Genomic DNA, 26,701 nt, shown 5'->3' with positions numbered 1-26,701 from the left:
ATAACAGTGGTAAGAGTGGACATCTCTGTCTTGTTCCTGACCTTAAGGGGAAAACTCTCAGGTTTTCCCCATTGAGGATGGTATTAGCGTTGAGTCTTTCATATATGGCTTTTATGATCTTGAGGTATGATCCTTCTATCCCTACTTTCTTGAGGGTTTTTATCAAGAAAGGGTGTTGTATTTTGTCAAATGCTTTCTCTGCCTCTATTGAGAGGATCATGTGGTTCTTATCCCTTCTTTTATTGATGTGATGAATCACATTGATTGTTCTGTGGATATTGAACCAGCCTTGCATCCCACATATAAATCCCACTTGGTTGTGATGAATAATTTTTTTTAACGTATTGTTGGATTGGGTTGACAGGATTTTTATCATGGTTTGGATGAGATGTCGGGATGTAGGAGATAGAGAGTGTAGGCAAGGTTACTTTAAAGTTTTTAGTCTGAGCAGCTGGAAGAACACAGCAGCCATTCTTAGGGCTGTAGAAAGAAGAGGAGTATGTTTGGAGGTAAAGGGTACAAGTTCTCTTTTAGATATATTGTGTTGGGGTGTCTTTTAGATGTGGAGCAAGTGGAGATGTCAGGTAGGGAGGTTAATGTTGGGAATTGAGGGAAGCCTGAGCTGGAGATGGAAACTGGGGAGCTCCTTACATGGAAATGGTATTTAAATCTTGATGCTGCTTGAAATCAGCCCAGGAGTAAATGTAGCTAGAAAAAATTGAAGGGCTGAATTTGTGTATTACAGTGTTGAGAGGATTATAGTGAGGTTTATATGTGATTTTAAAGGACTGTTCTCAAAGATTAACTTATGTCATTTAATGTCAGTATGCGAGATGAGAATGTATAAAGTCAAGTTCCATAGAATTTTCTTCAAGCTAACATTATTGATGATTTAGATAATAGTATATAGAGAATGTTTGGGAAATTGGCTGTTTTTACTGCTGGGTGCTAGCTCATGTTTTAAAATACTTCTTTTAATGTTTGTTTATTTTTTGAGAAAGAGAGAGCTTGCCAAGGAGGGGCAGAGAGAGAAGGAGAGAGAAACCCCAAGCAGGCTCTGCGCTGTCAGTGCAGAGCCCGACGCGAGGCTCAAACTCATGAACCTTGAGATCATGACCTGAGCTGAAACCAGGAGTCAGACGCTTAACCGACTAAGCCACCCAGGTGCCTCGCTAGCTCATGTTTTAAAAAAGTGGTTAAGTTAGAATTTCTTACACAGATGAGGGAGTTGACCTGTGGTTTCTTTGCGCCAACCATATTAAGTACTAGATCCTCCCACAGTGTGGCCTCCCACAGAACTGCTCCATTTTCCAGCCTCGCCTCCAAGGCTCTCTCATCCATAACATGTCTCTTTGACATTTACGTGTGCTCTTCATTTTCCATGCCAGATACCATCCTCTTGAGGCGTGTCCACTTTTCACTTTGTCTTTACCTCCTTTGTGGAGTGTTTTTTCTCAGCCTCTCAAAAAGTTGTAGCCTGTTCTAGTTTTGAAGCTTCGAAGACCCTTAAAGTATTCTCTGTGGAATTTATCTTTTCACATGGTATATATTTGTATTCTTGTCGTCACCCTGTGACCTATGCCTGTTTCTTTCCTGACACTTGTCACTTTATATGAAAGGGTTCAAACTCTATGGCACTTTATGTGAAAGGGTTCGAACTCTATGGCTGGACTTCAGGGGATTCTTGAAATCGAAAGCAATTCAACTGAAAAAGTTGAAGCAAATCTTCTTTGGGAATATTGTTTTTTCCTACTGTTTTAAGCATATCATACAGCGACTGACAGACTACGTCTCATGCCCTGAGCACGTACTGTATAACAGTACTATTGTCTGTGATTTTTATCGCCTCCTAGCTTTTGAGCAGTGGGCCTCATAACCCAGTGGGATAGAATCCAATGTTGTATTCAAAGTTGTACACAAAGTTGTATTTCTGTTTCTAAACTCTTTTCAAAACTGAATAGCCTTGAAGCTTCATATAGAAAGACTTTTATTCAAGGATTCTTTGAGCACAGAGGAGAATGTTCATCTCTACGGAGATGGTGGACTTGCGATTTTGTTCACGCTTTCCCCGGCATACATGTGGAACACTTTTGCCCACAGCTCTGCAGGGATTTGCTGCTGCCAGTAGTCACTGGGGTCTCCCAGGGCCAGGGCCTTGACTCCTCTGCCATTGGGAGTAGTTTTGTTAAGAAATGACAGTAGAATGCAAAGTTGTTTTCAACCTCACAGGAACCTCCTGACTTTTTAGAGGAAAATCCTGAAATGCTTTTGATAAAAATTTTGCTTTTTGGGAAAAAAGAAAATTCCATTCATAGAACAGTTGAACAAGGAGGAAAGCTTCCTTCCTTCCTCCCTCCCTCCATCCCTCCCTCCCTCCTTTCCTTCCTCCCTCCCTCCATCCCTCCCTCTCTTACCCCTCCCTCCCTGCCTGCCTGCCTTCCTTCCTTCCTTCCTTCCTTCGAGATAGAGAGTAAGCACAGCATGCATAAGCAAGAGAGGGGCAGAGGGAGAGCGACAGAGGGAGAGACAGAATCCCAAGCGGGATCCAAGATGTGTGCTCTCAGCACAAAGCCCAAAGCAGGGCTCAATCTCATGACATGAGAGAATATGACCTGCACCAAAATCAAGAGTTAGATGCTCAACTGACTGAGTCACCTGGGTGTCCCGGGAGGAAAGCTTTCATTGCATGGTTTGTTTGTTAGAAATGTTAGACTGTATGAACAAGGTCAGTCTCTTGATTCAACAATCTATGAATATTATTTTGGCTTTAGTGAAAACCCATTAGCACTTGCAATTATTAGTTTGCTTATTTCTCTTCCCTTTTAGAGGGTTAACTATTCATTATTTAGGACAAGGACTGTTTCATTTCATAGCTAGTGCCTTGGGTAGTACATGGTACCTGTAGACAGCCAAGAAGTACTTGAAATATTTGTTGTATGAATATCTTTGATTTATTTGATTGCTTAGAGTTTTCTATTTTAAATTGTAAGAATGATCCGCGAACTTCAGACTCCTCTGGTCCGGCCTTCCCCGAGTATAGCTTCCTTAGTGAAACAGTAACTCGGCTGTGCAGTACCTCTGTGTAACTGGTGCTTGGACGCTGAGTGATGGATTTTGGAAGACCACCAGTTCTCTGTCAGGACAGATTGAATGCTAATTCTTAAATATAGAACTTCTGCCTGTTAATAATCCTTCAGTGGAATCACATCATGGACACATTTAATATAAGGGAATTCAGCTTTTTATTTTTGTTGTAGTTGCTTGTTTTTTACAGTAGTTTGCGAAATCCAGCTCCCCATTTGTGAGATAATGAAATAGTCATTGTGTGATGGTGCAATGGATTTACAGTTTTGTTTCCACAGCTGGCAAAAAAAAAAAAAAAAAAAAAAAACATTGTAATAGTCCCTGGGCAGCTGCGTGGGGAGGGTTTCATAGACATTCTCTTGAAAGAAATTGAGGAATTAATGGAAGACCTTAGAGGGCTGTCGAGAAACATTAAGCAATAAATAAAGAGACCAGTAAATTCATCTGTGGCATTTTGTACATAAAGTCAGGCACTGGACTGGTGATTTAAAATATTTCCAAGAGTAGTTTGACCATACTTGGCCTTAACACCGTCTTTTGACTTTGATTCTTGAGAACATCGTGAGTCTGCTGTATTAGCAGTTGCTGGGATTCCTGGAGAGAGTGTGTGTGTGTGTGTGTGTGTGTGTGTGTGTGTGTGTGTGTACGTACACGCATGGACTCTTCTTCTTTGTCTTGGCATCCCAGTCTTTGCACCGGATCCTCATAGACATAGTTAAAAAATTAAGTACAAGGTTAAAATAAGTATTTGTGTTGATGCTTTGCCTTTCTTTTTTTTTCTTTACAAGAGTGAGATACCTTAATTGATTTTTTTCAGATTTTGATATGTAAGAAATAGGAAAAGATATGGAAGATTTTACTAGCAGTGTTAACAAGTGTGATTTAAAATATCTATATAAAACTTCATGCCCAAAACATGGCATCACACTTGTTCCAAATGCCCATGGAGTATTTACAAAAATTAATTTTACTTAGGCAAAATGTTGATAAAGCCCCAGAGTGGAAGATTTATAACTAAGCTTATATTTTCTAACCATAATGGAATGAAGTTGGGATTTAACAATTATATATTTTTTCATTAAATAGATAAATTTTAAAACCTCACTTTAAGCTTTTGGGTTATAGAAATACTAAAAACTGAATATATACTTTTTTTATTTTTAAATTTTATTTATTTATTTATTTTTAAATTTACGTCCAAGTTAGTTAGCATATAGTGCAATAATGATTTAAGGGGTAGATTCCAGTGATTCATCCCCTATGTATAACACCCAGTGCTCCTCACAAGAAATGTCCTCCTTAATGCCCCTTACCCATCCCCCCACCCACAGCCTGTCCATCAGTCCTCAGTTTGTTTTCTGTATTTAAAAGTCTCTCGTTTTGTCCCCCTCCTGTTTTTATATTATTTTTGCTTCCCTTCCCTTATGTTCATCTAATTGTATCTTAAATTTGACATGAATAAAATCATATGATATTTGTCTTTCTCTAATTTTGCTTACCCTCTAGTTCCATCCACGTGGTTGCAAATGGCTGCCTTTCATTTTTAAGCAGTGAACTTCGACGTTTCTTCAACAAATACCTTTCACCTCCTTCTTTGTAGAAGTCACATGTGTTCTCAGCTTTCTGAATCAGATATTTTAAATCTAAAATAAACATTGCGGCCTTGAATTTATTCCACAACTTACCACATTACCATGGGTATAGTTTCCTGGGTAGATTAGCCTTCCTTGCCACAGAAGAGGAGCACGGAGATGTCCTCTCCCTTCCGTCACTTGACTAGTTCCTCCCTCGCAAAGCAGGGCAGTGGCTGTACCTCTTTTGTACACCTTTCTGCCTCTTGTTTACCTTCCCTAAACTCTCTGTCATTTCTGTGCTCTACAATTAAAAATATCTTCTGTGCATTACTAGGGGGCATATTTCTTTAAATAAACTATTACTAAAGAGCATACAGTTTAAGCTGAATTAAAGCCAGACAATTTCATAGATGATACATACATACAGACACATTTTATAGTAGGATAGAATCTTCTATCTGTTCACTTTTCTTACATCTTGCATCAACCTCCTCTTGAAGTAGTGTTGGCATTACCTGCTAAATATTTCTTAAATCTGCTGTTGACTTTTCTTATCTGGTGCATCAGCTCTTTATGGCTATCAGCAATTTATCATCATGTGAACCTCTGAGTACCTTTCTGTCCATTCTTACTGCCTTTGCACAGTTTTTCCTTTGCTTAGAATATTATTCTTTCCCTCTCTTCCCTCAGTTACCTCTTGTTCATCCTTTACCTCTTCACTCCGTCATCACATTTTCCTTTGGAAAGCCTTCTCTGTGGAAAGAAAACTTATAAATAAGATCAGTTATGCAAATACATAATTATTTATGGTAAAGGAGAAGTATAGAAATATGAGGATACTGAAGTATAGAAATATGGGGATACTGAAGAGGACCCGGTGCAATTTGGGCATCCAGAGAATGTTTTAAGGCTGTAGCTATTATTTTTGGATCTTATTACCATTTTTGTAACTTTGCCAAAGGACGAGCTATTCTCTTTATGACTATACTCGTAAGACTTACTTCTAAGCCATGGAAATAATCTTCACCATGGCTGGGAGTGATGACCATAGGAGTCAGTTCCCGAGCAGGAAACACTCGTTTGAATGACTTGTTGGCCATATTTGTTAGCACCATCCGGGTAGGTGTTTTTTTTATATTACTGTTTTGTGAAGAGTATTCTCTGAAATGTAATAATTTAGAGCAACTTGTAATTATTTTGGATAGTTGTGATCATATGTGTATTAGATTGAATTTTGGTATGAAGAATTCTTTTGTAGACTCTCTTATATTTTGAACCAAGACCCTCCAGCAGTTACCGAAGCCATACCTAGTTAGTTGGTTTTCTTGGAGAAGGAGGAATGACTGAGGAATGACCTTGATGCTGCAATACTTCCCCTCTGTTCCCTCAAATGCTCAGTGGTTTGCTGTCATCAGCATTTCATTTTTTTTTCTTAGTTTTTTTTTTCTGTTGTATAATTAGACTTAAGGGAAAAATGAAATGCTACTCCATGTGGGCAATAGTGAGTCCTGAGATTTCTGTGTTCTCCTGAAGGTTTGGTTCTCATACATTGTTTTCCAGATTTTGGTGGCGGGAGGGGTGATGGAAGGGTGTGTCACATACTTATATTGTAGATTTGTAACTCAAGGGTACAATTTTAAGTTAAACAAATCAGTCTCAAAGTAAGTTTTATCCATATATGTACTTAAAAATTAATCTAGTTGTATTGTAGAACGCATAACAAGTTAGTTATAAGAAAGTCAAATTTAATGTGTTTTTAGGAAAGCCAAAAGTAAAGTGTTTTTTTATTTTTTCATTTTTTTGAAATAATGAAACCATTTTATTGAGGGGCTTCAGGGAAAGGCCAAAGGGCTTGTAGGACAATGAGATCCAGTGTCCTTGGCCCAGCTGAGATCTTCCCTGCTTTATTGTCCCCAAAAACAAAATGCGTTTTTCAATTTTGTAGTGCATTATAATTGCACATGTACCATACTCAGGTTCTGAGTACGCTAATTATAGTAGACAGTTGCTAATAAAGATTTATGCTGAAGAGGAAATAAAATGAGTTGAGTGGAACTAAACACTAAAAAAGCAAACAAAACACTTCAGATTATATCATAGAAAAATCATAAAAAAAGTTTATGGTATTTGTTATGTTCCTGTCTACCAAGAAATACCCAGTGTATCATCCATGTAAGATTCTCTGAATTCAGTCTAAATATTAAGTGATAACATATAGTTTGGTTTAAAGTGTGTGTGCCCGAGCATTAGAGGATATGTGTGACAAAGAGTTATTACCTTAAGAAAACCACTTTGCTTCTAATTCCTTTAATGATATTTTTTATTTAGGTTCTGTTTCTAAATTTATTGCATGATAGAAATTTATTTTTCAGGACAGTGATATTGATTGATGTGTAGTGTTATAATTGCTACCATTATTAATAGTAATAGAGGATGTTTTTTGAGGACATGCTCTGTGCCAGGACTTGTTTTAATTGTTTTATTATAGAAATTTATTTGATTCTCATTATAATTCTATGGAGTCATTTATCTTCATTTTTTTGAATAAATTAAGTGCAGGATGATCTGAATCTCATTTAAGTTTTAATTTGGTGGCAAGAAATGAGGTCAGGTGTGTGTGCAGTTTACAGTTATTTAAAGTAAATAAAAATTAATGAAAATAATTGCTTTGATGTAGATTGATGAACTGGTGTTTGAAATATAAAAAGAAAATCTGATGTTGAAACTGATTTCATATGTGACGGTTATGCAAGCTCTGAACACAGAACTTTAAGTTGCCTAAAAATGCTCACAGAGTTAAAGAGAGAAGTTCTATTATTTTGTATATGCACTTAAAACAAAGTATATTTTGGGGGACGCCTAGGTGGCCCAGTCAGTTGAGCATCTGACTTTTGATTTTGGCTCAGGTCATGATCCCAGAGTTGTGGGATTGAGCCCCGCTTTGGGCTCCATGCTGAGTGTGAACCTGCTTAAGTTTCTCTCTCTCTCTCTCTCTCTCTCTCTCTCTCTCTCTCTCTCTCTGCCCCTCTGTCCCTCTCTCTGCTGCTCATGTGCTCTCTTTCTGTCTAAAATTAAAAATTTTAAGAAAGTTGAAAATAAAACGTATCTTTATTTTTTTATTGTTAGGTGACTTCTAATTAAAAGTATAATGTGTATTCTTTGTAGAAATGTGGAAAATGCAAAAAAACATAAAGGAGAAAATTAAAATCATGCCAAATCCTATCACTTAGGTATTATACACTGATAAATACTTTAAAATATTTCCTTCTAGATTTCTTTCCTTCCTTCCTAAAGATATGTTAAATATTTTTGCACAGTGACAAAGCAATGCAAATTGCTTTGACAAAAATTGACAAACATTGTGAATTTAATAATTTTTTGATGTTTCCCTCAAGTTTCTATTATAACTAGGTAAACACACGCATAATTTACATAATTGTAATACTTTCTATTTTGCTTTTTTTCTGTCCATTCTGTTAACACCATTTTTCCATGCTTCACAGTATTTACTATTAAATTTAATTGTAATCATATCAGCATATTAAGTGTCCCCAAAATACAGTTTCTAAAATTTATTTTAGGAAGGGAGAGTGAAGAAATTCAGAATGACCGATTTCTCTCTGCAGATTTGCCTGTTGAAAAAAATCACTTTTCTCTTAGCAGTTACTCAGAATTTTTGCCATTCTCCCCAAATTCGCCACTTTATCCTTAGCAGTCACTCTGCTCCGTACCTGACCATAAGGCTGAACGTCTTCAGTGTCTGTCTCTTGTCCTTGTCCCCAGAAAGCCCGGCCTCTGTCTCGCATCCGGCAGTGGGGGCAGTGCCTTGGGGGCACGTTCCTCCCCAGTGCGCTTGGCCTGCTTCCTGCTCTCCCTCTGGAACAGTCCCACCTTCTCTCGAACGGGATCTTCATCTTCCTGTCGGGCCCTTTCTCGTTACTTGCAGACGCACCTCATTCACTGGGCAGCTTCCTTCTTTTCTTGGCAGCTTCACTGTCCTCCTCCGGCAAACCAGCAGGCAAGGGGGGTCCGGGCAAAGGGGCATGGTGAGGGTACAAAGGTGAGAGTGAGGCGGTGCGACCTGAAGCTGCTGTGTTGTTCTGAGTGGCCGCACAGTGAGCTGCGAGCGAGGGAAGGGGAAGGAGAGGTTGGGTGGTAGGCAAGGATCGAATCGCCATTCTCACCCTGGCGGTATCCGCCTCTCTTCATGGGGCCAGTTTTCACCTTGCCGTGAGTGATCTGTCAGTGGGGCTCCGCGCTCTTGGCTGAGCTCTAAACTCATGTTCTCAGTCGTCTGCCTGACCCCTAAGGATGTACCATAATTTCAGAATCTATAAAACCATCCTCTTTACGTATGGAATTTTCCTTCTCTTAACTGCATGCTCCTCCTGCTGTTTTCTGAGTTTAAGCCACGGAGAAGTCCTTAATTCCTTCTTCTGGCAGCACGTTCCAGTGTCCCCGAGTAGTACTCTTTGACCTTGCCTTCCCTCCTGCACACACCTCATCCTTTTTTTGGGGGCTGGATACAGTATACTTTACTGATGATACATGATAAGATAGGGCTCCCCAAGCCCCTCCCTTTCTTCAGGGGGCCTGGGATGGAAACTGGAGGTCAGGAGATTCTCCAGTGTGTTGGGGGATGAGTTGGGGAAGGACTCCCCAGCAGCTGAGAGCCTCTCTCTTTTTCTTCCTGGGGCTGATGGTCCAGGAGGCTCTTATTCCTTGGCGGCCATGTGGACCATAAGGTCCACCACCCGGTTGCTTTAGCCAGATTTATTGTCATGCTAGAAAATGAGCTTGACAGAGTGGTCATTGAGACCAATGACAGTCCCAGTGTCAAAGGTGGAAGAGTCAGTGTCACTGTTAAAGTTGCAGGAGACAGCCTGGTCCCTTGAGGGTGACTGCTGCCTGCTTCACCACTTTCTTGATGTCATAGTATTTGGCAGCTTTCTCCAGGCAGCAGGTCAGATCCACCACAGACACTTTGGGTTTGGGGACATGGAAGGCTATGCCAGTGAGCTTCCCATTCAGCTCAGGGATGACCTCGCCCACAGCCTTGGCAGAGCCAGTAGAAGCAGGAATGATGTTCTGGGAAGCCCGTCAGCCGTCACACCACAGCTTCCCAGAGGGGCTGTCCATGGTCTCTGGGTGGTAGTGATGGCACAGACTGTGGTCATGAGCCCTCCATGATGCCGAAGTTGTCATGGATGACCTTGGCCAGAGAGGCCAGGCACTTGGTGGTGTAGGGGGCATTGCTGGCAATCTTGAGGGAATTGTCATACTTCTCATGGTTCACACCCATCACAAACAGGGTGTGAGCATCAGCAGAAGGGGCAGAGATGATGACCCTCTTGGCCCCAGCCTTCTCCATGCTGGTGAAGACCCCAGGGGACTCCACAACATACTCAGCACCAGCATTTGATGTTGGAGGGATCTCACTCCTGGAAGATGGTGTGGGCTTTCCATTGATGACATCCTCAGCCTTGATAGTGCTGTGGAATTTGCCATGGGTGGAATCATACTGGAACATGTACCGCATGCAGTTGAGGTCAGTGAAGGGGTCATTGATGCTGACAGTGTCCACTTTGCTAGTGTTAAAAGCAGCTGTGGTGACCAGGTGCCCAGTACAGCCAGACTGTTGACTCTGGCCTTCATCATTGTGTTTTGGGGACATGGCTGGCACTTCACCAGAAGATGCGGCTGTCTCTCGGATGAGGAGGAGCAGAGAGCCCACATCTCATCCTTTTAATTTCTGCTGTCACTGCCGTAGTTCAGTGCCCCATCATCTCTTGCTTCGAGTACAGTAACATCCCAAGTGATCTTCTTGCCATGATTCCTTTGCTCATCAAAGTGTCCTTTAAATTGCCACCAGGTTTCATCTAAATGTGGTTGTAGTATAGTTGAAAGGGCCTCGGATTTGGGGAGTTAGAACCTCAGGTCATGTTTGACCTTCTTTACTCTTTTAGCCAAGTTAGTTATCTTGAGACAAGAGTGTTTGAAATACTTTTGAGAACTTTAAAATGTAGTTTAAGTATGAAATTTCTCAAAAGCATGAATATGCCTTAGTCTTGAAGCAGTGCTGGATCTCTGTGGTTTGTTACGGTTGTTTCCTTTACTTCCTAACCCTCTACCGTTTCATCTTTGTTTCTAGAGACCCAGTGCATTTGTAGCCAAGAACACGTCTGTTTCCCCATCCCATGTGATGGGCTACCACTCGATTTATACTTTTTCTCAGTTAATACTCTAGTGGAGATTTGTATAAACTCTCAGTTTGTGTTTCTCCCTAACAGTTAATTTCTGAATTCCCTAACAGCTGGGACCAGATTTTTTTCATCCTGTTAGACCTATTCACACATTCATGCTGTTGGATCACATCATGATAAAAGATATTCTTACTGTTAGGAGTTCATTAATCAAATGGAATGACCTGAAATAGAATATTAAAAAAATGAAAAATCTGCAGTGTTCTTGATTTACTTTTTATGACAATTATGGACATACCTTTTCAGATTGCCCAGAGTTTCATCCGAAAGCTAGATATAGGTATCATAAAATATATTAAGCCAGTAGTAAAAATTTGGCTTCATTGTTGAGTACTTAATAAGGTACTCAGTCGGGAGGTGTGCAGGGTTTCATTTAGGGGAAAGACATTTTCGTCATCGGAAAACTTACCAGTTTTTCGGTTAAAGGAGCTTTACCAACTTACTCCTTCTTTCAGAAAGTGTCAGTGTTTATTAAACTGTTAGTGTTTACTAAAATACATTTTTTAAAAACCACGTTTCTTTTTTTGAAATGTTTACTTGTTACTGAGAGTGGCGGGGAGGGGCAGAGAGAGAAGCAGACAGGATCTGAAGCAGGCTCTGTGCTGACAGCAGAGATTCCGATATGGGGCTTGAACTCACGAACTGTGAGATCATGACCTCACTTTTTTTTTCCAGGGAAATGGAGTATTAGAAATAGCACTTGATAGAACTAGTAAAGGAATGGAAATGGGATTTTAACGCCAAAGATTTAGATTTGGATCCAGAACTTCATCATTTACTGTAGGTGAGCCTTAGTATCCTCCCTCGTAAAATGTGGCTCAGTGATACCCGTGTTACCAGGTTCTTGAAATTACAGGAGATCTATTTTAGAACTTTAAAAAATAATTTTATAAATAGTTCTTTTATAAACAAAAATTTTTAATGTTTATTTTTGAGAGAGACAGAGTGTGAACAGGGGAGGGGCAGAGAGAGAGGGAGACGCAGAATCTGAAACAGGCTCCAGGCTCTGACCTGTCAGCACAGAGCCTGATGCGGGGCTCGAACCCACGAATCGTGAGATCAAGACCTGAGCCGAAGTCAGACACTTAACCAACTGCTTCTATAAATATTAATTTCTGTCTGCAAAAGTTGTCTTTTTTTTTTTTTTTAATTTTATTTTGAGAGAGAGCACGCGAGCAGGGGAGGGGTAGAGAGGGAGAGAGAAAATCTTGAGCAGGCTCTGTGATGACAGCGCAAAGCCGGACATGGGGCTCATTCTCATGAAGCATGACATCATGACCTGAGCCAGAATTAAGTGTCAGACACTTACCTGACTGAGCCACTCACACACCCCTCTCTTGGTTTATTTTTAACAAGGAAAAATATAAGGCAGTTTTTAGGGTTTGTTTTTTTTTAAGGCAGTTTTTAGGTTTTGTTGCTGTTGTTGATATATTAATAACATGTTATCCTTAAATTTATTTCATAAGTGTCAAGAAAGAATTTTAATTTTTTTTTTTTTTTTTTTACATCTGAGAGAACTTTATTATTTTAGTGTGGAAAGATTCCAGAATGTCAGTCAACATTAAAAAAACGTCTCAATCTCCTTTCCTCCTCCGATCAGTCCTTACCGCAGCAAACGCTGGAAGGAGCCTGTTAAAAGTACGGTGTACGGTTACGTGTTTTTTCATAGCTGCCTTCATGCGTAAGGATTACAAAGAAGCTACGATGGAAGGAGGAAAAGAGACTGAAGAGCGGAATTGACTTTCATATCCGTCAGCAGCAGATATGACATGGCTATGCAGAATATCTGCTTAACCAAATTAAAATCCCTGGCGGTTAAATGTGTCCCAAACAATCCGCTTTTGAAATTGTGAAGCGAACTGTAGTCTAAAGTATTACTTGCCATTTTTTAGTAATGATTCTTTACATTAGTATGTGATTTTTTTCAAACTTGTTTGTGTTTAGCATATATCTTACCAGCAGCTTCGTGAGGAAGACGTTAGGCTCCTCATTATTGTACCGATTTGACGGGAAATAAAACCAAAATAAACGTGCCTTTGTTCTAACGGTAGCGTGCGCTCTAGCAGAGCCCAGGATTGACGGGCGGCGTGAGGCGCTGGGGGCTGTGCTCGTGGAGTGGGCCCCCCTCGTCTTCTGAATGTCGGTGTTGATGCGCAGCCTCACGGCGGCCCTGCAGTCAGCTGGGGACCACGGAGCAGCGTTTCCGGCTCTGACCGCAGGTGCAGCGTGCTTTGAGGCCTGCGCTCCGGACGGGAGTGCAGCCATCGCAGACACAGGATGCAGAGGGGACATTGGGAGAGATGTAATGCAGCCAGAAGTAAAGAGACGGTGCTCTGTGGACGGGAAGCTGAACGGAAACATGCAACCGTGAGGAGCTGGGGCTTTGCAGGGAGCCAGCTCCAAAAACAGGGAGCGCAGCTGAGAGCTGAGCGCCTCCAAGATGCTGAGCACTGAAAGTTCTCCTTCCAGCCTCTCCCTGCCTCTTCCCGGTCTGAGGCCTCCTGAGAAAGGAGGCTGGAAAAGGCCTTGAGTGCTTGGGCTTTAGCTCACGGGAGACTGTGAAGAGGGCAGGTGCTGTCGGTGCAAGAAAGCGCGCACAGCCTCGGGGCCCTTACTTGGACTCTCTGAACTGCCCCCAGTATCACAGGGCGCGAGGTGGTCGTAAGACCTGGGAACTCCCATGCACGGAGTGCACGCTGGCTGAACTCCTGTTTACAAGGTGGGAGTGGGCAGAGAGGCAGGAGGGACGAAAAAGCGCCCCCCACTGAAGCCCGTGCACTGGCGAACCAGAAAACACTAGTTGCCCTGAGAAAGACAGTAAAAATAATTGGGATGTAAACACTCACTGCCAGTAAATTTAAAATGGTAGCACAGTCTTAAAAGGACTTTAAGAATGTGCAGTGGCTTCACTTACAAGTAGAGAATACCATTCTGAAGGATAAGTGAAACAGTAGTAGGTGTATTTGGAGAAGAAATAATGTCCTAGGAATTTTAGAGGTGAGAAGTGGTAAATCCTAGATAGGCCTCCGTCAGATAAAGGATTGGGTAAATGAAGGTGAGCTAGAGTATGGCTAATATTTATTGATCACTCACTTTATTCTGAGGCGTTGTTTTAAATACTTTACATGTTTGATCCCACAAATACCTTATTTTATTTTACAAATGAGGAAAACGAGGTAATTAAGTAACCTGCAAGGTTCTCTAATGAGGCAGAGTTGGTGCGTGGGCTTCCGGCCCCGGGATCCACACTGACATGCTCTCCCAGGGGCCACTGGCCAGGAACTCAGTGCAGAAGAGGGAAGAGAAAACGTATCCAAGGGTAGATAATGAAATTACTGAAATAGGAAACCAAAAGTAAGTAGAAGTTATGAAGAAAACAAGAAAAAAGTTAATAAGCCTCCTGGAAGGCTGATCAAGGGGGAGAAACAGAAAGAAGACACAAACAGTGGTAAGAGTTGAGAGAGGGAGAATTGAGAATTACTGAGAAGGGCTGAAACCGAGGCCGCACGGAGCCCACCTGGCACCATTATGCACGTAGCAAAAGCTGCCTCCCGTGAGCATATGCAGTTGTGCGAAGAACTCTGTACCGGTTAAAAAACAGCCTTGAGCCAGGATACACATGTCAGTGAATGTAAAACGGCCTGACGTGCAGTCCACTCATTGCCGTGGCTGGGAGCCTATGTGTAGTGACTAACCTGCTCTCTGTGGACATAATTAGACGGAGTGGAGATTGTTTAGAAAGCATGAAAATACCGTGAACTGTAATTACTGCTTATTTATTGAAATGTTAAAAGATAGAAAATGGAAACAGGTGTTATAGGGCCTTCGGTGATGACAGACTTGCCGAATACCAACTGGTGGGAAAGTCTGATGCTGGGAAAGAGCTTTCCTTTATTTACAAGACGCCACAAAAGGCTTTTAAACAAACATTTAGAACTTTTAAATACCAGCTTTGAAGCAAAGCACTGAATGCTTTTTCTTTTCTTTTTACTCAGCAGGTTACATGCAAATAGTGTTTAAAGGCTAATGTGAAAGAATGACGGTGCCTTGAGCCCTTTTCAGACCTTATCCCTGTTCTGAGATCCCAATTTTAGTTCTTGGCTCTTTCCTCTGGCCTGGTTGTTTCATGTATATTTCCATAACCATGGCGGGTTGAATCTGGTTTTCCTTGTGGCCATATGGCCAGAAATGGACCTTAAGCCTACTTTAACAAAATGAAAAGGTACCAGGTCCCTTTCTCTTACTCTGCCCGTTACAATATGGGTCTGTTTCTGATGTTACCAAGCAGTTCCAAGTTTTTATCTTGCTTGTTCTCAGGTAGTAAAAGTAATCATTAAATGATTTCAAATTAGCTTTATCACTTGAAGAACAGTATAGATCAAAGGTTAGCAGACTTTTTATCTACAGACCAAATTTTAAGTATTTTAGGCCTTATGGTCTATCCAGTGTCTGTCACAACAGCTCAGTTACATAGCTCTTAAGCTGTCATGGAATGAAAGCAGCCACAGACAGTACATAAACAGGTGAATACGGCTCTGTTCCATTAAAACATTATGGACACTAAAATGAGAGATGTATGTAATTTTTATTTGTCATGAAATATATTATTCTTTTGATTTTCTTTCAACCATTTGATAGTGTAAAAAACATTCTTAGTTTGTGGGCCAAACAAAAACAAGCAGCTTGCTGGATTTGGCCCGCATGCCTTGGTTTGTTGGCACTGGTGTAGATTCTGAAATAAGTGCCGTGTTCTGTATTGATGTAGTAGCAAACATGGAAATTGCTCGAATGTATGTCTTAGGAACCCAAAGTGGGGAAACTTGGTGTCCCTTGGCAGCCCAAGGAACAGAGTAGAGAAGCGTGGAGAAGAGGCACATAGCCAGGTCAGCGGGTTAGGTATGGGGGTAGAATTAATCTCTCCGAGGTACCAGCATGCTAATTCCATCTGTTGAGCATTTAGTAAGTACACATTGTTTTTTGCTGCTGTACCAGGTACTGTAGACAACAGGTACTGTGTAGCCTGGTCTTTGGCCTGGAAAAGTGGCAAAGACAGATAATTAATAGACAAGAAGTTACTGAAAAGATTATGGTCTGGCAATACAAGTATGCCTAAGCTTATGCCTACACTTATAAAATGGACAGTAAATATATAAAAATGATGAAGAACTAGAGAAGAGAATTTGAGGAAGTCCATAGTATTTGAATCTGAAGGCCTTATGTGTTGTGTTAAGGTGCTTGGCCTTTATCGCACAGTCCAGGACTGGGTTTCTCTGACCGTGCTGTAGAATCACATTGTTGTTTTCTTTTTTTTTTTAATTTTCCAGCCCCTTATGAACTAATAGTTTTTTTTTTTTTTTTTTTTTTTTTTTTATTTCTAGGAGAGAGAGAGACCGCGTGAGCAGGGGAGGGTCAGAGAGAGAGGGAGTCACAGACTGAAACAGGCTCCAGGCTCTGAGCTGGCAGTCAGCACAGAGCCCGACGCGGGGCTCGAACCCACGAACCGCGAGATCATGACCTAAGCGAAAGTCGGACGCTTAACCGACTAAGCCACCCAGGCGCCCCAGAGTTTTATAAAATCAAATAAAAATTACAGAAAAATGAAATAAAGATACTATAAAATACAGGTCCAAGTTTTAATTTAGATTGAACCAACATAAAATTACTCTGTAAGATTGCTGTAAAAATTTATAAGCACTCAGGTTTTGTACTTAACTCCTCATGGGCTGATAACAAATACATCATGGCTTGTAATTCTCAAACTGTCACTGGTCCATGGGCCAACTTTAAATGGTACTGACCTCTCCTAGCTAATATGGGGTCTCTGCAAAATTTTCAGTGAAGAATGACGTAATTATTTTTGTGTCTAGCATAATGAATTTTTTGTCAGCACAAGTGAGAAGTAGGTTTCAGGATGGAAGGATCGAAACCAAGGAGCCCTGGAGTCATTAATGCTTGAAATGTAGCTCGAAGTGGAGGAGAAAGTGAAATTGACTTTCTTGATGCTGATTAATTCATGTATAGGCTAATTCTTGCAGTAGGCCATAAACTTCCTGTAGGCAGGGACTATATTTCTTTTAGTAATTACACAAGACAGGCACTTTTCAAAATATTTAGTGAATGAATGAGTTGGCCAGAGAGGTAAGGCAGAACCAGGAAAGAGTAGAGTATGTATAAAACTGGAATAAGAAGAGTTTCAGGCTGGGAACATAATGAACAGAATCACAGACTTTCAAATTAAGGAAGGTGATAATTGATAAGTATTTATTAGATTTAATAATTTCAGAGTCCTTAGGAAGATCAGCTTTAGTGATTTGATAAATGTAGATAAAAAATGTATTGCCTATTTCTGTTATCCAGTAAGAGAATGAATAGAGATACCCTTTAAATATGACACATCATTAGGGCACCTGGGTGGTTCAGTCAGTTAAGCATCCGACTTTGGCTCAGGTCATGATCTCATGGTTCGTGAGTTCGAGCCCCGCATGAGGCTGTCTGCTGTCAATGTATAACCCACTTGGAATTCTTTATCGCCCTCTCTCTATCCCTCCCCAATGTGCTCCTTCTCTCAAAAATAAATAAAAACATTTAAAATATGACAGATTCTTAACTAATGTTAATTATTTGAAGAAGAAAACTGATTACTTAGTATTGTATGTAAATGTAAGATCATTGATATGTACTTTTTTCTTTTATCTTTTTTTCTTCTATCTTTATGGGAACTGAATCTCTAAATGGAGCTGAAATTGGGTTTTAATAATTGATTCTGAGTTGAGAAAAAAATTGAAATGTGAATAATTTGGTTGGTCTTTTTCAAGTTGATATTTATTTATTTATTTAAATGTTTACTCATTTTTTAAAAATTTTTTTTAATGTTTTATTTATTTCTAGGAGAGAGAGAGAGAGAGACAGTGTGAGCAGGGAGGGTCAGAGAGAGAAGGAGTCACAGAGTCTGAAACAGGCTCCAGGCTCTGAGCTGGCAGTCAGCACAGAGCCCGACACGGGGCTCGAACCCACGGACCGCGAGATCATGACCTAAGCGAAAGTCGGACGCTTAACCGACTAAGCCACCCAGGCTCCCCTATTCATTTTGAGAGACAGAGACAGAGCGCGAGTTGGGGAGGAGCAGAGAGAGAGGGAGACAGACTCCGAAGCAGGCTCCAGGGCTCTGTGCTAGCACAGAGCAGGGCTCAAACTCACAAACTGTGAGATCATGACCTGAGCGAAAGTCAGGTGCTTAACCGACTGAGCCACCCAGGTGCCCCTCAAATTGATTTTTAATAAAGTTGTTATCAAATATTCTTTATGTGATTCTTTGTTAGACCCTTTCCAGTAACATTCTGTTTTCATCATAGAATAAAGTTTAATCTTATTCTTTATTGTACCAGACGTGTATTTGGTAAATAGTTTGTAGGGCAAAGATTGTGGATTGAAAGTATGTGAGAGATTACTTCTGAAGAGTGAGAGAACTGAAAGGCATTTGAGGGCTGTTAATGGAAATAATAGAAGTTGTATGGAGCATCATAGCAGGTAGTTTAGCAGTTTTTTGTGTCATTTAGTTGCTTTATGTCTTCTAAACAAGTTTTAGTAGCATCTTTAAATTGAAGAAACATGCATTGAACATGATGTCTTCTGCTTAAATTATGGTACTCCCATCCAGTGCCTATATGAATATTGGTACTTGGTCATTTTTTAATATTGTCTAGATGGAAACGTTATTTGAATTTTGCTTCTGTGATTGCTTTTTTAAAGAAAATAATAAAATGAACTTTGGGTTTCATGATACCTTTTCTCTGAAAAGATCATGATCATTTTACCTTATGGCGGGTAATGAAATTCCAGGCCCCTTAACATAAACGATAATTATATGTGAAAGCTGGAGTAATTTTTATGCTCTTTTTTATTATGAAATATAAATATTCAGTCCTCTTCACAATAGTTTCACAAGTTGTCTCTACGTCTTCCATAGAATGAAGACCGAGAAGTGGTCCTGGTCAGAACAGATCGGTCTGGAGGAGTGTGGCCTGTGAGCACAGAAGGAAAGTCTCGGGAACCTACAGGAGGGACAAGGAGGAGGCAGATGGTGTGTTTACCATATTTCCTTGTTAATTCGGAATTCCTTTCTCCTCCCTGGTGTTGTTTGCTTCAGATTACTTCCGGAATGTTTTCTGAAGTGTAGGTTTATAATACAAACACTAGTAAATTATATAGTATTACTTTTATTCTCAGGTATATCCCTTTGCATTTTACAAAATGTAATCTCATTCAACCACGGGTTTTAAATGTGAACATTGAATGTTTAAAGCAATTTTAATTTTGTGTACATTTTGTTTTTCCATTGTTTCTAACTTCTTTTTACATATTTACCATAGCTCTTAGGGAAAATCTTGCATTAGTTAATTTGAGCTCTGCTGATGGGGTGTCGATATACAATAATGTCTTAATTATGTGGTTGCTGGGATCCTTTATAAACCTTATTTTCTTTTCCATCTTCCAGCTCCACCAATTAGTTTTTAGCACTACCCCGAGGCTCTAGAGTTGGCAGAAACAGTGTATTTAGTTTTCCCAAGTACGATTTTTTGTTTTAAATTTGGAAGATCATACAAACAGTGATTGGGTCCACAGAAGATTTTTTTCATTCACAGTTTTTCTGTCACATGTTTATTATTTGTCTGTTGAGTGCCTGAGCTGCTGGAGAGAGTAGTTGCTTCAGCGAATAGAGCGGGACAGATCCCTCCTCTAATGAAATGGGAAGAATTAGGGGTTCGGAGCAGAGATGGGGCAGGAGAAGAGATAGGTTCGAATTCTGTGGAATGACGGAACTGGCTACGGAGCCGAGGGTACTTTGCCAGATGCCAGCAGCGGCCCTGTTTGAGTTGCCTGTGGCTGAGCACTGCCGGCACAGGGCGGACACACTCACTCGAGACTGAGGTTGGCCTTTCGAGTGTAAGAAACAGGCCACGAGGGCCAGAAATCAAGGGTCTGGAACCGGGGAGTGATTGGAGCCATGCAACGTGAGACTTAAGCTAGTGATTTCAGAAACAGTGATGTTGGGAAAAAGTTCTGGGAATGTGCATCCAAAGATCTCAAAGAGGGTGAAGAGCAGGTTTTACTTGGCTACAGGAGTGTGACAGTAAGGGACGTAGGGGAGATGTGACTTGGGAGGAAATAACATAGCACTTTTCTTTGCCACAGGTAGGTGTGGAGCCCACTGAGAGGAAGACCCAGGACTGATTTAGATGAGAATAGACTATCATCCTTGTCTCTGACAGAGCTATGCGAAATGGGTTCGCTCATACGCTCTCTGTTTTCGGTGTGCTCACTTCATCTCTGGATGGCTGTGCGCTTCCCTGGACGGCGGTCAGGAGTGGTTACTCCCAGGAAGGGAGCAGACAGGAGGGAAGAAGGGATAAAGCAGCTCTGCCGTTTCCCCAAATCCTGAAGTCAGATCATACCATCCCTGGCAAAGAGGAGACTAATGGGGCAAAAATAGGGAGTGGTATTCTAATGGAAATTCTTCCAAGCGGAACCACATAGAAAAGGGATAAGCTGGAAGGAAACCTTTACATTTACTATCCGATTTACAGGTAATTTATTAAAAATACTTCATGGTCGCAGACCCATGTTTTCACTAAATAATGTTCATTTTCTCATAGGCTTCAACTCACGAAGAAAAAGAAAGGGTGAGATACTTTCATGATGATGATGATCTCAGTCTGAGTGATTTAGTCAAGAATGAAAAGATGGGAACAGCAGAAAATCAGAACAAACTTTTTATGAGAATGGCATCTAAGGTAAGATATATTCCTGGGATATCTTTCAGTTTGAGAAGCTGGCTACTCCATCTAGCAATGGTCTATTTTTCAGAGAGAGCTGTGCTTTCCGATCTCGATTTAGTTTATTAAATCAGCCCTTTGTGAGACATATTAGAAACATGCATTTTGGAATTGATTGGGAAACTTATATTTGGGATTTATTTTGCTTTTATTTTTAATTTTTATTTATTTTTTTAAAGTTTATTTATTTTGAGGGAGAGAGGGTGCACACACAAGCAGAGGGGCAGAGAGAGGAGAGAGAGAGAGAGAGAGAGAGAGAATCCTAGAGAATCCTAGGCAGACTTCATGCTGCCGGTGCAGAGCCCATTGTGGGGCTCATACTCACGAGCCGTGAGGTCATGACCTCAGCCAAAATCAAGAGTAGGGCGCTTAACCCAATGAGCCTGAGTCACCCAGGCACCTCTATTCTGTTTTTAAGTATAGACTCTGGTTTAGTTTTTTTTTTTTTAATTTTTAAATTAACATGAAAATATTAATTATGTATTTGATCTCCCACTTAAAGGAACATTTGGGCCAGAGTTTAATGTTGGCAACATGCCGCTAGTTATGTGACCGGTACGTTTTGTATTAGTGTTCCTCCAGGTTTTCATGATACCATGGGGAATATATTTGAAGTGACAGACTATGGATTATACAGGAGGCATTTTAGAAGAATCTTAAATCTATTTATATGAAACCTTGTCTTTAAAAATTTTTTTTAAATATTTATTTTTGAGAGAGAGAGAACAGAGCACAAGTGGTGGTGGGGCAGGGAGAGAGAGAGAGAGAAAGAGAGAGTGAGGGAGACACAGAATGTGAGGCAGGCTCTAGACTCTGAGCTGTCAGCACAGAGCCCAACTTGGGACTCAAACTCACAAGCTGTGAGATCATGATCTGAGCTGAAGTCAGACACTTAACCGACTGAGCCACCCCGGTGCCCCTGAAAACTTGTATTTATATTTCATATTCCTATGAAAATGTGTGTTAATCCATCATTATGGTTAGTAGGATTAGTTTTTGTTAAAGGTAGCATTCTTTGTTATAGTTCCTTCCAGACTCGCCCACTAACATTTTTGATACAAGAGATATGTTTAAACTCAGCTGTGGAACAGGGTTTGACGTTGGAGCTTCAGCTTGCTGTCTGCTTGCAGGTGAAGTTTTCCTGGAACACAGCTGTCCACATTTGTTTACATAGTGTCGAAGGCTGTTTTCACTCCCTCACAGGCCAGCTGAGTAGTTGTGACAGAGACCTTACAGCCCACAAAGCGGAAATACTTGCAGTACTTTGCGCAAGCCTGCTTTGTGACACCCATGGTTACTTTTCGATGGTGCGCGTTGGGACGGGGTGTCTGAGGTCCGGGAGGAAGACTCTACTGCCTGGTGAAAACCTTAACGTAATGACAACTAGAAGAGGGATAACCAGAGATACCTGTGTGTGTGTATGTGTGTGGGGAGGGAGCGACACAAACTCGGGTTTAAACAGGAACGGCCGTCCTTCCATCACCAAGGATTGTAAATTTAGCCCATAGGATCCTTTCCGTTCTCTTCATCTGGAGGGAAGGACTAGAAATCAGTCCCGTAGGGTCTGGAATTCCGTTCTGATGAAAGTTTTCTTTTCAGAGATGGGGCACACCGCTTTGTGTGCAACTCTGAATTAAATACGGTTTTAGTAATCTGAGCATAGTACCTTCAGGTGTCTACACAAGACGAAAAAAGCTTGTTATCCACTTGTGCCTGAACGCCTGAGGGCTGCGTGGTTGGCCCCGTTCCAGTGCTGCGAGTAGGGAGCCGATGAAGTCGGATTCCTTCCCTCAAGGGGCTTGTGTTTCTAGTGGATGAGACAGAAAATGAACAAATACATGGTATAAAATACTATGTAACGTAAGTAGTAGGATACAAAATAGAAAATATTTTTGTAGGAAATAAAGCAAAATCGGAGGCGATAGGTTTGTGGTCTCAGTAGAGGGTTGAAGGCAGGCGCCTCCTTGGAGGTGGTGTCTCCGCAGCCTGTGAACAAAATCGGGGGGTGGGGTCCACAGGAGTGCCTGGGGGAGGCCGTTCCTGCAAAGGGCCCACAGCAGAGGCGGGCTTGCAGCACGTGTGACCTGACTGGGGACACAGGGAGAAGAGGCGGGGTCGCAGCGGGTCTTACGGGCCATGCTGTGGGAGCGCGCGCCTGCGTTGTGAGTGACGGGGCGCCATCGGGAAGGTGCTTAGCAGGACGGTGTCATGGTCTGACTTAGGTTTTGTAGTTGCCCCACAACTCTTGTGTGTTCTGCTCCATTTTCTTCCGTTGCAGAAGTTTCTCTCCTCATCTTCCAGCTCCGAGGCTCTTTCCTCTACTGTGTCTGGTCTGGTTATAAACCCATCATTTATTCGTTTCCGCGGTACTGTCTTTAGTCTCTAGAATTTCTTTCTGGTTCTTAGGAGTTTCCACCTCTCAGCTTACATTAGCCGTCTGTTCTTGGTGAGCCCACGCTCCCGGACTGTGAGCCTCACCGGCACTTGTCAGCTTCTCTTCCCTCGTTAGTTGGGAAGGGATGGCGGGGGGGGGGGGGGGGGGGGGGGGGGGGGGGGGCTGGACTCGGGGGTTCCCCTTCCTTCAGGTGGGCTAGGCCGTGATAAAGCCCCAGCAGGTGCAGCTCTGGTAAAATCCTTCCTCCTAAGGGCTGGGCTGGGCTTGTTAAGAAGAACAGAATGTTCTGGTGTATTTCACAGTGGTGCTTCTCTCCCTGCCCATTGCTGGAAGGGAGAGCAGCTGCCTGGAGGTAAAACCCACACAGCCGTGTCAGCTTCTCCATGACTGGGTCCCCCGGGGTTTCTAACTCTCAGATTTGTCCACTTTGTCCGCACTGAGCCTCCAGCAATTTGTCAGTTAAAGTTTAGGTTTTCCTGGCCTGGCGATGGTTCCCACGGAGCCCCTGCTTTGTGCACGCAGATTGTGATTCCCTCTGGCCCGCTGACTGGCTCCCTGACTTTGGGGCTAAGGAGAGTTGTTGATTTTTCAGTTTCTTCAGCTTTGTACTTGCTCTGGGGACAGAGTGGCAGCTTCTCAGCTCTTTAAATGCCAGGCTGGAAACTGCTGGTTTATTTTTGAAAGGGTTATTCTGGCAGCTCTTTCAAGAAGGCAGTATAGGGAGGCAGGAGTGGAAATAGGGAGATCACTTTAGGAGGGTCTTGCATTAGCTCAGACAGAGCCTGGGATCAGAGTGTAAACAGTGAGAAGTGTTAGGATTTGGGGCAGTGCTGCTGCTATTTACTGAAATAGAAAACCCGGCAGGGGACACGTTGCGCTGGAGGTAGGCGATCAGGAACACTGTCACAGATATGTGAAGTACAGACGCCCAGGAGACCTTCCCATGGTGCCGTGGGCTCACTGCCATGGGGCTCTGCGTCCGTGTTGGCGCTCACAGACACTTGGATGCCCTTGACGTCGAAGTGTATGTAAAGCCACGGGGCTCAGGGAGTTATTGACGAAGTGGGTCTGAAGACTGAGCTCAGGAGCACCGTGTGGAAGGCGACGGGGAGGGTTCAACAACTGACGCTGAGAAGGGCGGCCAGTGAGGCACCAGGAAGGCAGGCCGTGGTGGGTGAGAAGCGGGGCAATAAGTGTCAGTTGCTTCTGAGGGGCGGAGTCAGACCTTTGAAGCCGGCGAGGTGGCCATTAGGTTTGCCAACGTGTAGGCTTCTGGAGACTCCGAGGGAAGGGGGAGTGTCCGTGCGCGTCCGTGCGCAGAGGCAGAAGAGCTTGTAAGTGTAGGAGGGGGAACGGGCCCCTCTTTCCGCCCCTCCAAGTTTAGGGAACACGACGGTTCTCAGCTGGGAGTCACGGTGAATAAGGGGCGTCAGAGGGTCGAGAAGGAAGGGCGAAATGGTTTTCTAGAAAACCTGTGTGAAGTACAGCAGGATCGCCAGGCGGCGCTGAAGGCCCGTCTGAGCGTCATGGTTATAAATGTGACATTGAACATGGCAGGGTGTTCGTGTGTTTTTCCCCTTCCGTGTTTGGATAGAGACTCAGTTTTACTGAATCATGTTACAGTGATCATGACTCGTTTTGTATTTTTCAGATTTTATCACCGTTGATTCTTGCTTTAAGGGTACAGATAAGAGACGATGTTTATGTTTTTTTTCTCTGCATAAGATCTTTTAGTAATATTTGTATTGGGTAGAGTTGTTTTTAGTATTAACTGATTTGGCAGTGATTACGATCCCTAAACATTGAAAATCTTTGAATTTTTTAAACTCTGAGGTTATTAAGCTAGAACATTATAATAGGTACGGTACACATTTACCAGTGGGATGTTACCAAATGACAGAGTAATGGGCCCTCGCCTCCATCCCCTCACAAAGGTCAGCGGTTGGGTGGCGGACATGACTGAGGAGCGCTGCAGAGTCTGCATACAACCTTCAACAACACGGTGGGACGGAGACACTGGGTAACGACTGTACCCGATGGACGAGGACAGCTTCACTTGTGCTTGGGTTGCCTTGTCCCCACGCTGGCGTCGCGCAGCGCCCAGAGGGAACGCCCCTGCTGGAGAGACTTCGTGTGGCAAGGAGAAGAGCAGGGTGACCAGCTCCCCGAGTGTTCCGTGGCGCCACGTGAAGGTCCCACTTCAGTGTCCGCCCACCCAGAGACCAGCAGAGCCGAGACAGAGAGACAGCTAGGAACGGGAGAAAAGTAGGGGCTCCCGGGAGCAGCCACCCTGTGGGTGATCATGGTTCCCAGGGGTCTGCCCTACAGACAAGCCAGCAGCGTTTGCCCCCGAAGAGAACAGTGAGCCCTTGCAGAGTTTACCAGCTCTTACTGCGCAGATGTTCACGCTCAGCTGTCTGGGTCCCTTTCTGCTCCCCATCCCACCCCCAGTCAACTCCCCTAGGAGCCTGGGAACTGTACTGGCAGCTGGCCCCACTCGCTGGGTACTTGCCCACTTCTCTGTGACCCCACCACTGGCATCTCCTGCCACACATTCGAGGCAAGACCGTGTAGCCATGGCAGTGTGTGCTGAAAGCCACGCACCTGCAGTTAACGCCTGCCCTTGCTGCGTGCCCTGGCACCTCCCGCTACATGTGTGGTCGCAGCCACTATACAGCCACCTGCAGCTGGCCCCCACATCTGAGGGTGCGCCCTGGCTCTGGTGACGGCTGTCTGTTGCCCTGGTGTGCAGCTCTTGCAGTAGCCCTCAAAGCTTCTGTGGGCCCCCCAGAGATGCTGCCAAGGGTCACACGGTTGTTGATGCCGTGGACCCCAGCGACTTGAGCCCACAAGCCACCGCCCTCCCCAGACTCATTGCCACCACATGCCCTCCCACTTGGCATCCTGCACCTTTAGATCCGAGGTCACCACACGCTCCAGCATGCCCCTGCGTGCAGATGGGCATTTTCCCTTACTGCAGTCCATAAAGTCTAGAAGGGAAGACTGCTTCTTCAAATGCACAGACATCTACACAAGGTTGTAGGTATCATAAATAATTAGGGAAACATGACTTCAACAAAGGAATACAGTAAATATCTAGTTACCATCCCCAAAGAAAAGAAGATACAGGCATTACCTGATGAAGAATTCAAAGTAATTGTTTTAAAGATGCTCAGAGAGCTGTGAGAACACCGATAAGCAATGTAATGATATCGGGAAGACAATACAAGAACAGGATAGGAAGTTCAACAAAGGAACAGAACACAAATCAGACATTTGTAGCAGAGGAATACACTGAGTGAACTGTAGAAAAATCAGTAAAGAGCTTCACCAGCAGACCAGACCAAACAGAAGAAAGAATCAGCTCGCAGAGAATTCGTGTGGAATCATCCAGTCAGAGGAGCAACAGGAAAAAGGATGAGAAGGGAAGGAAAAAAGCATACGGGTCTTAGGGGACACCATTAACAAACACTCTGTGTGTCATTGGCATCCCACAGGAGAAGGGAAGGAGAAAGGGATAGAAAGCTTCCTTAAAGAAATAATGGCTGAGAA

General features: G+C 42.7%; 1 protein-coding gene and 1 pseudogene across 1 annotated transcript in view; one reads left to right on the top strand and one right to left on the bottom strand.

Moving 5' to 3' along the window:
* The window catches only part of LOC120227099 (CWF19-like protein 2), an 84,837-nt gene extending 59,664 nt beyond the window's left edge, over positions 1 to 25,173 (top strand). Inside the window, exons 11-14 of the mRNA XM_039225258.1 lie at positions 18,888 to 19,001; positions 20,575 to 20,712; positions 24,529 to 24,678; positions 25,084 to 25,173. Coding sequence (XP_039081189.1) covers positions 18,888 to 19,001; positions 20,575 to 20,712; positions 24,529 to 24,678; positions 25,084 to 25,173 — 492 coding nt within the window. The remainder of the gene's footprint in view (positions 1 to 18,887; positions 19,002 to 20,574; positions 20,713 to 24,528; positions 24,679 to 25,083) is intronic.
* Positions 9,374 to 10,212, bottom strand: LOC120227098 (annotated as a pseudogene).
* Positions 25,174 to 26,701: the final 1,528 nt, after the last annotated feature.

This window comes from Hyaena hyaena, unplaced genomic scaffold, assembly GCF_003009895.1.
Source record: "Hyaena hyaena isolate Hyena2069 unplaced genomic scaffold, ASM300989v1 scaffold_1996, whole genome shotgun sequence".
In the NCBI taxonomy this organism is placed as follows: Eukaryota; Metazoa; Chordata; class Mammalia; order Carnivora; family Hyaenidae; genus Hyaena; species Hyaena hyaena.
This window is presented reverse-complemented; position numbering and strand designations above follow the sequence as displayed.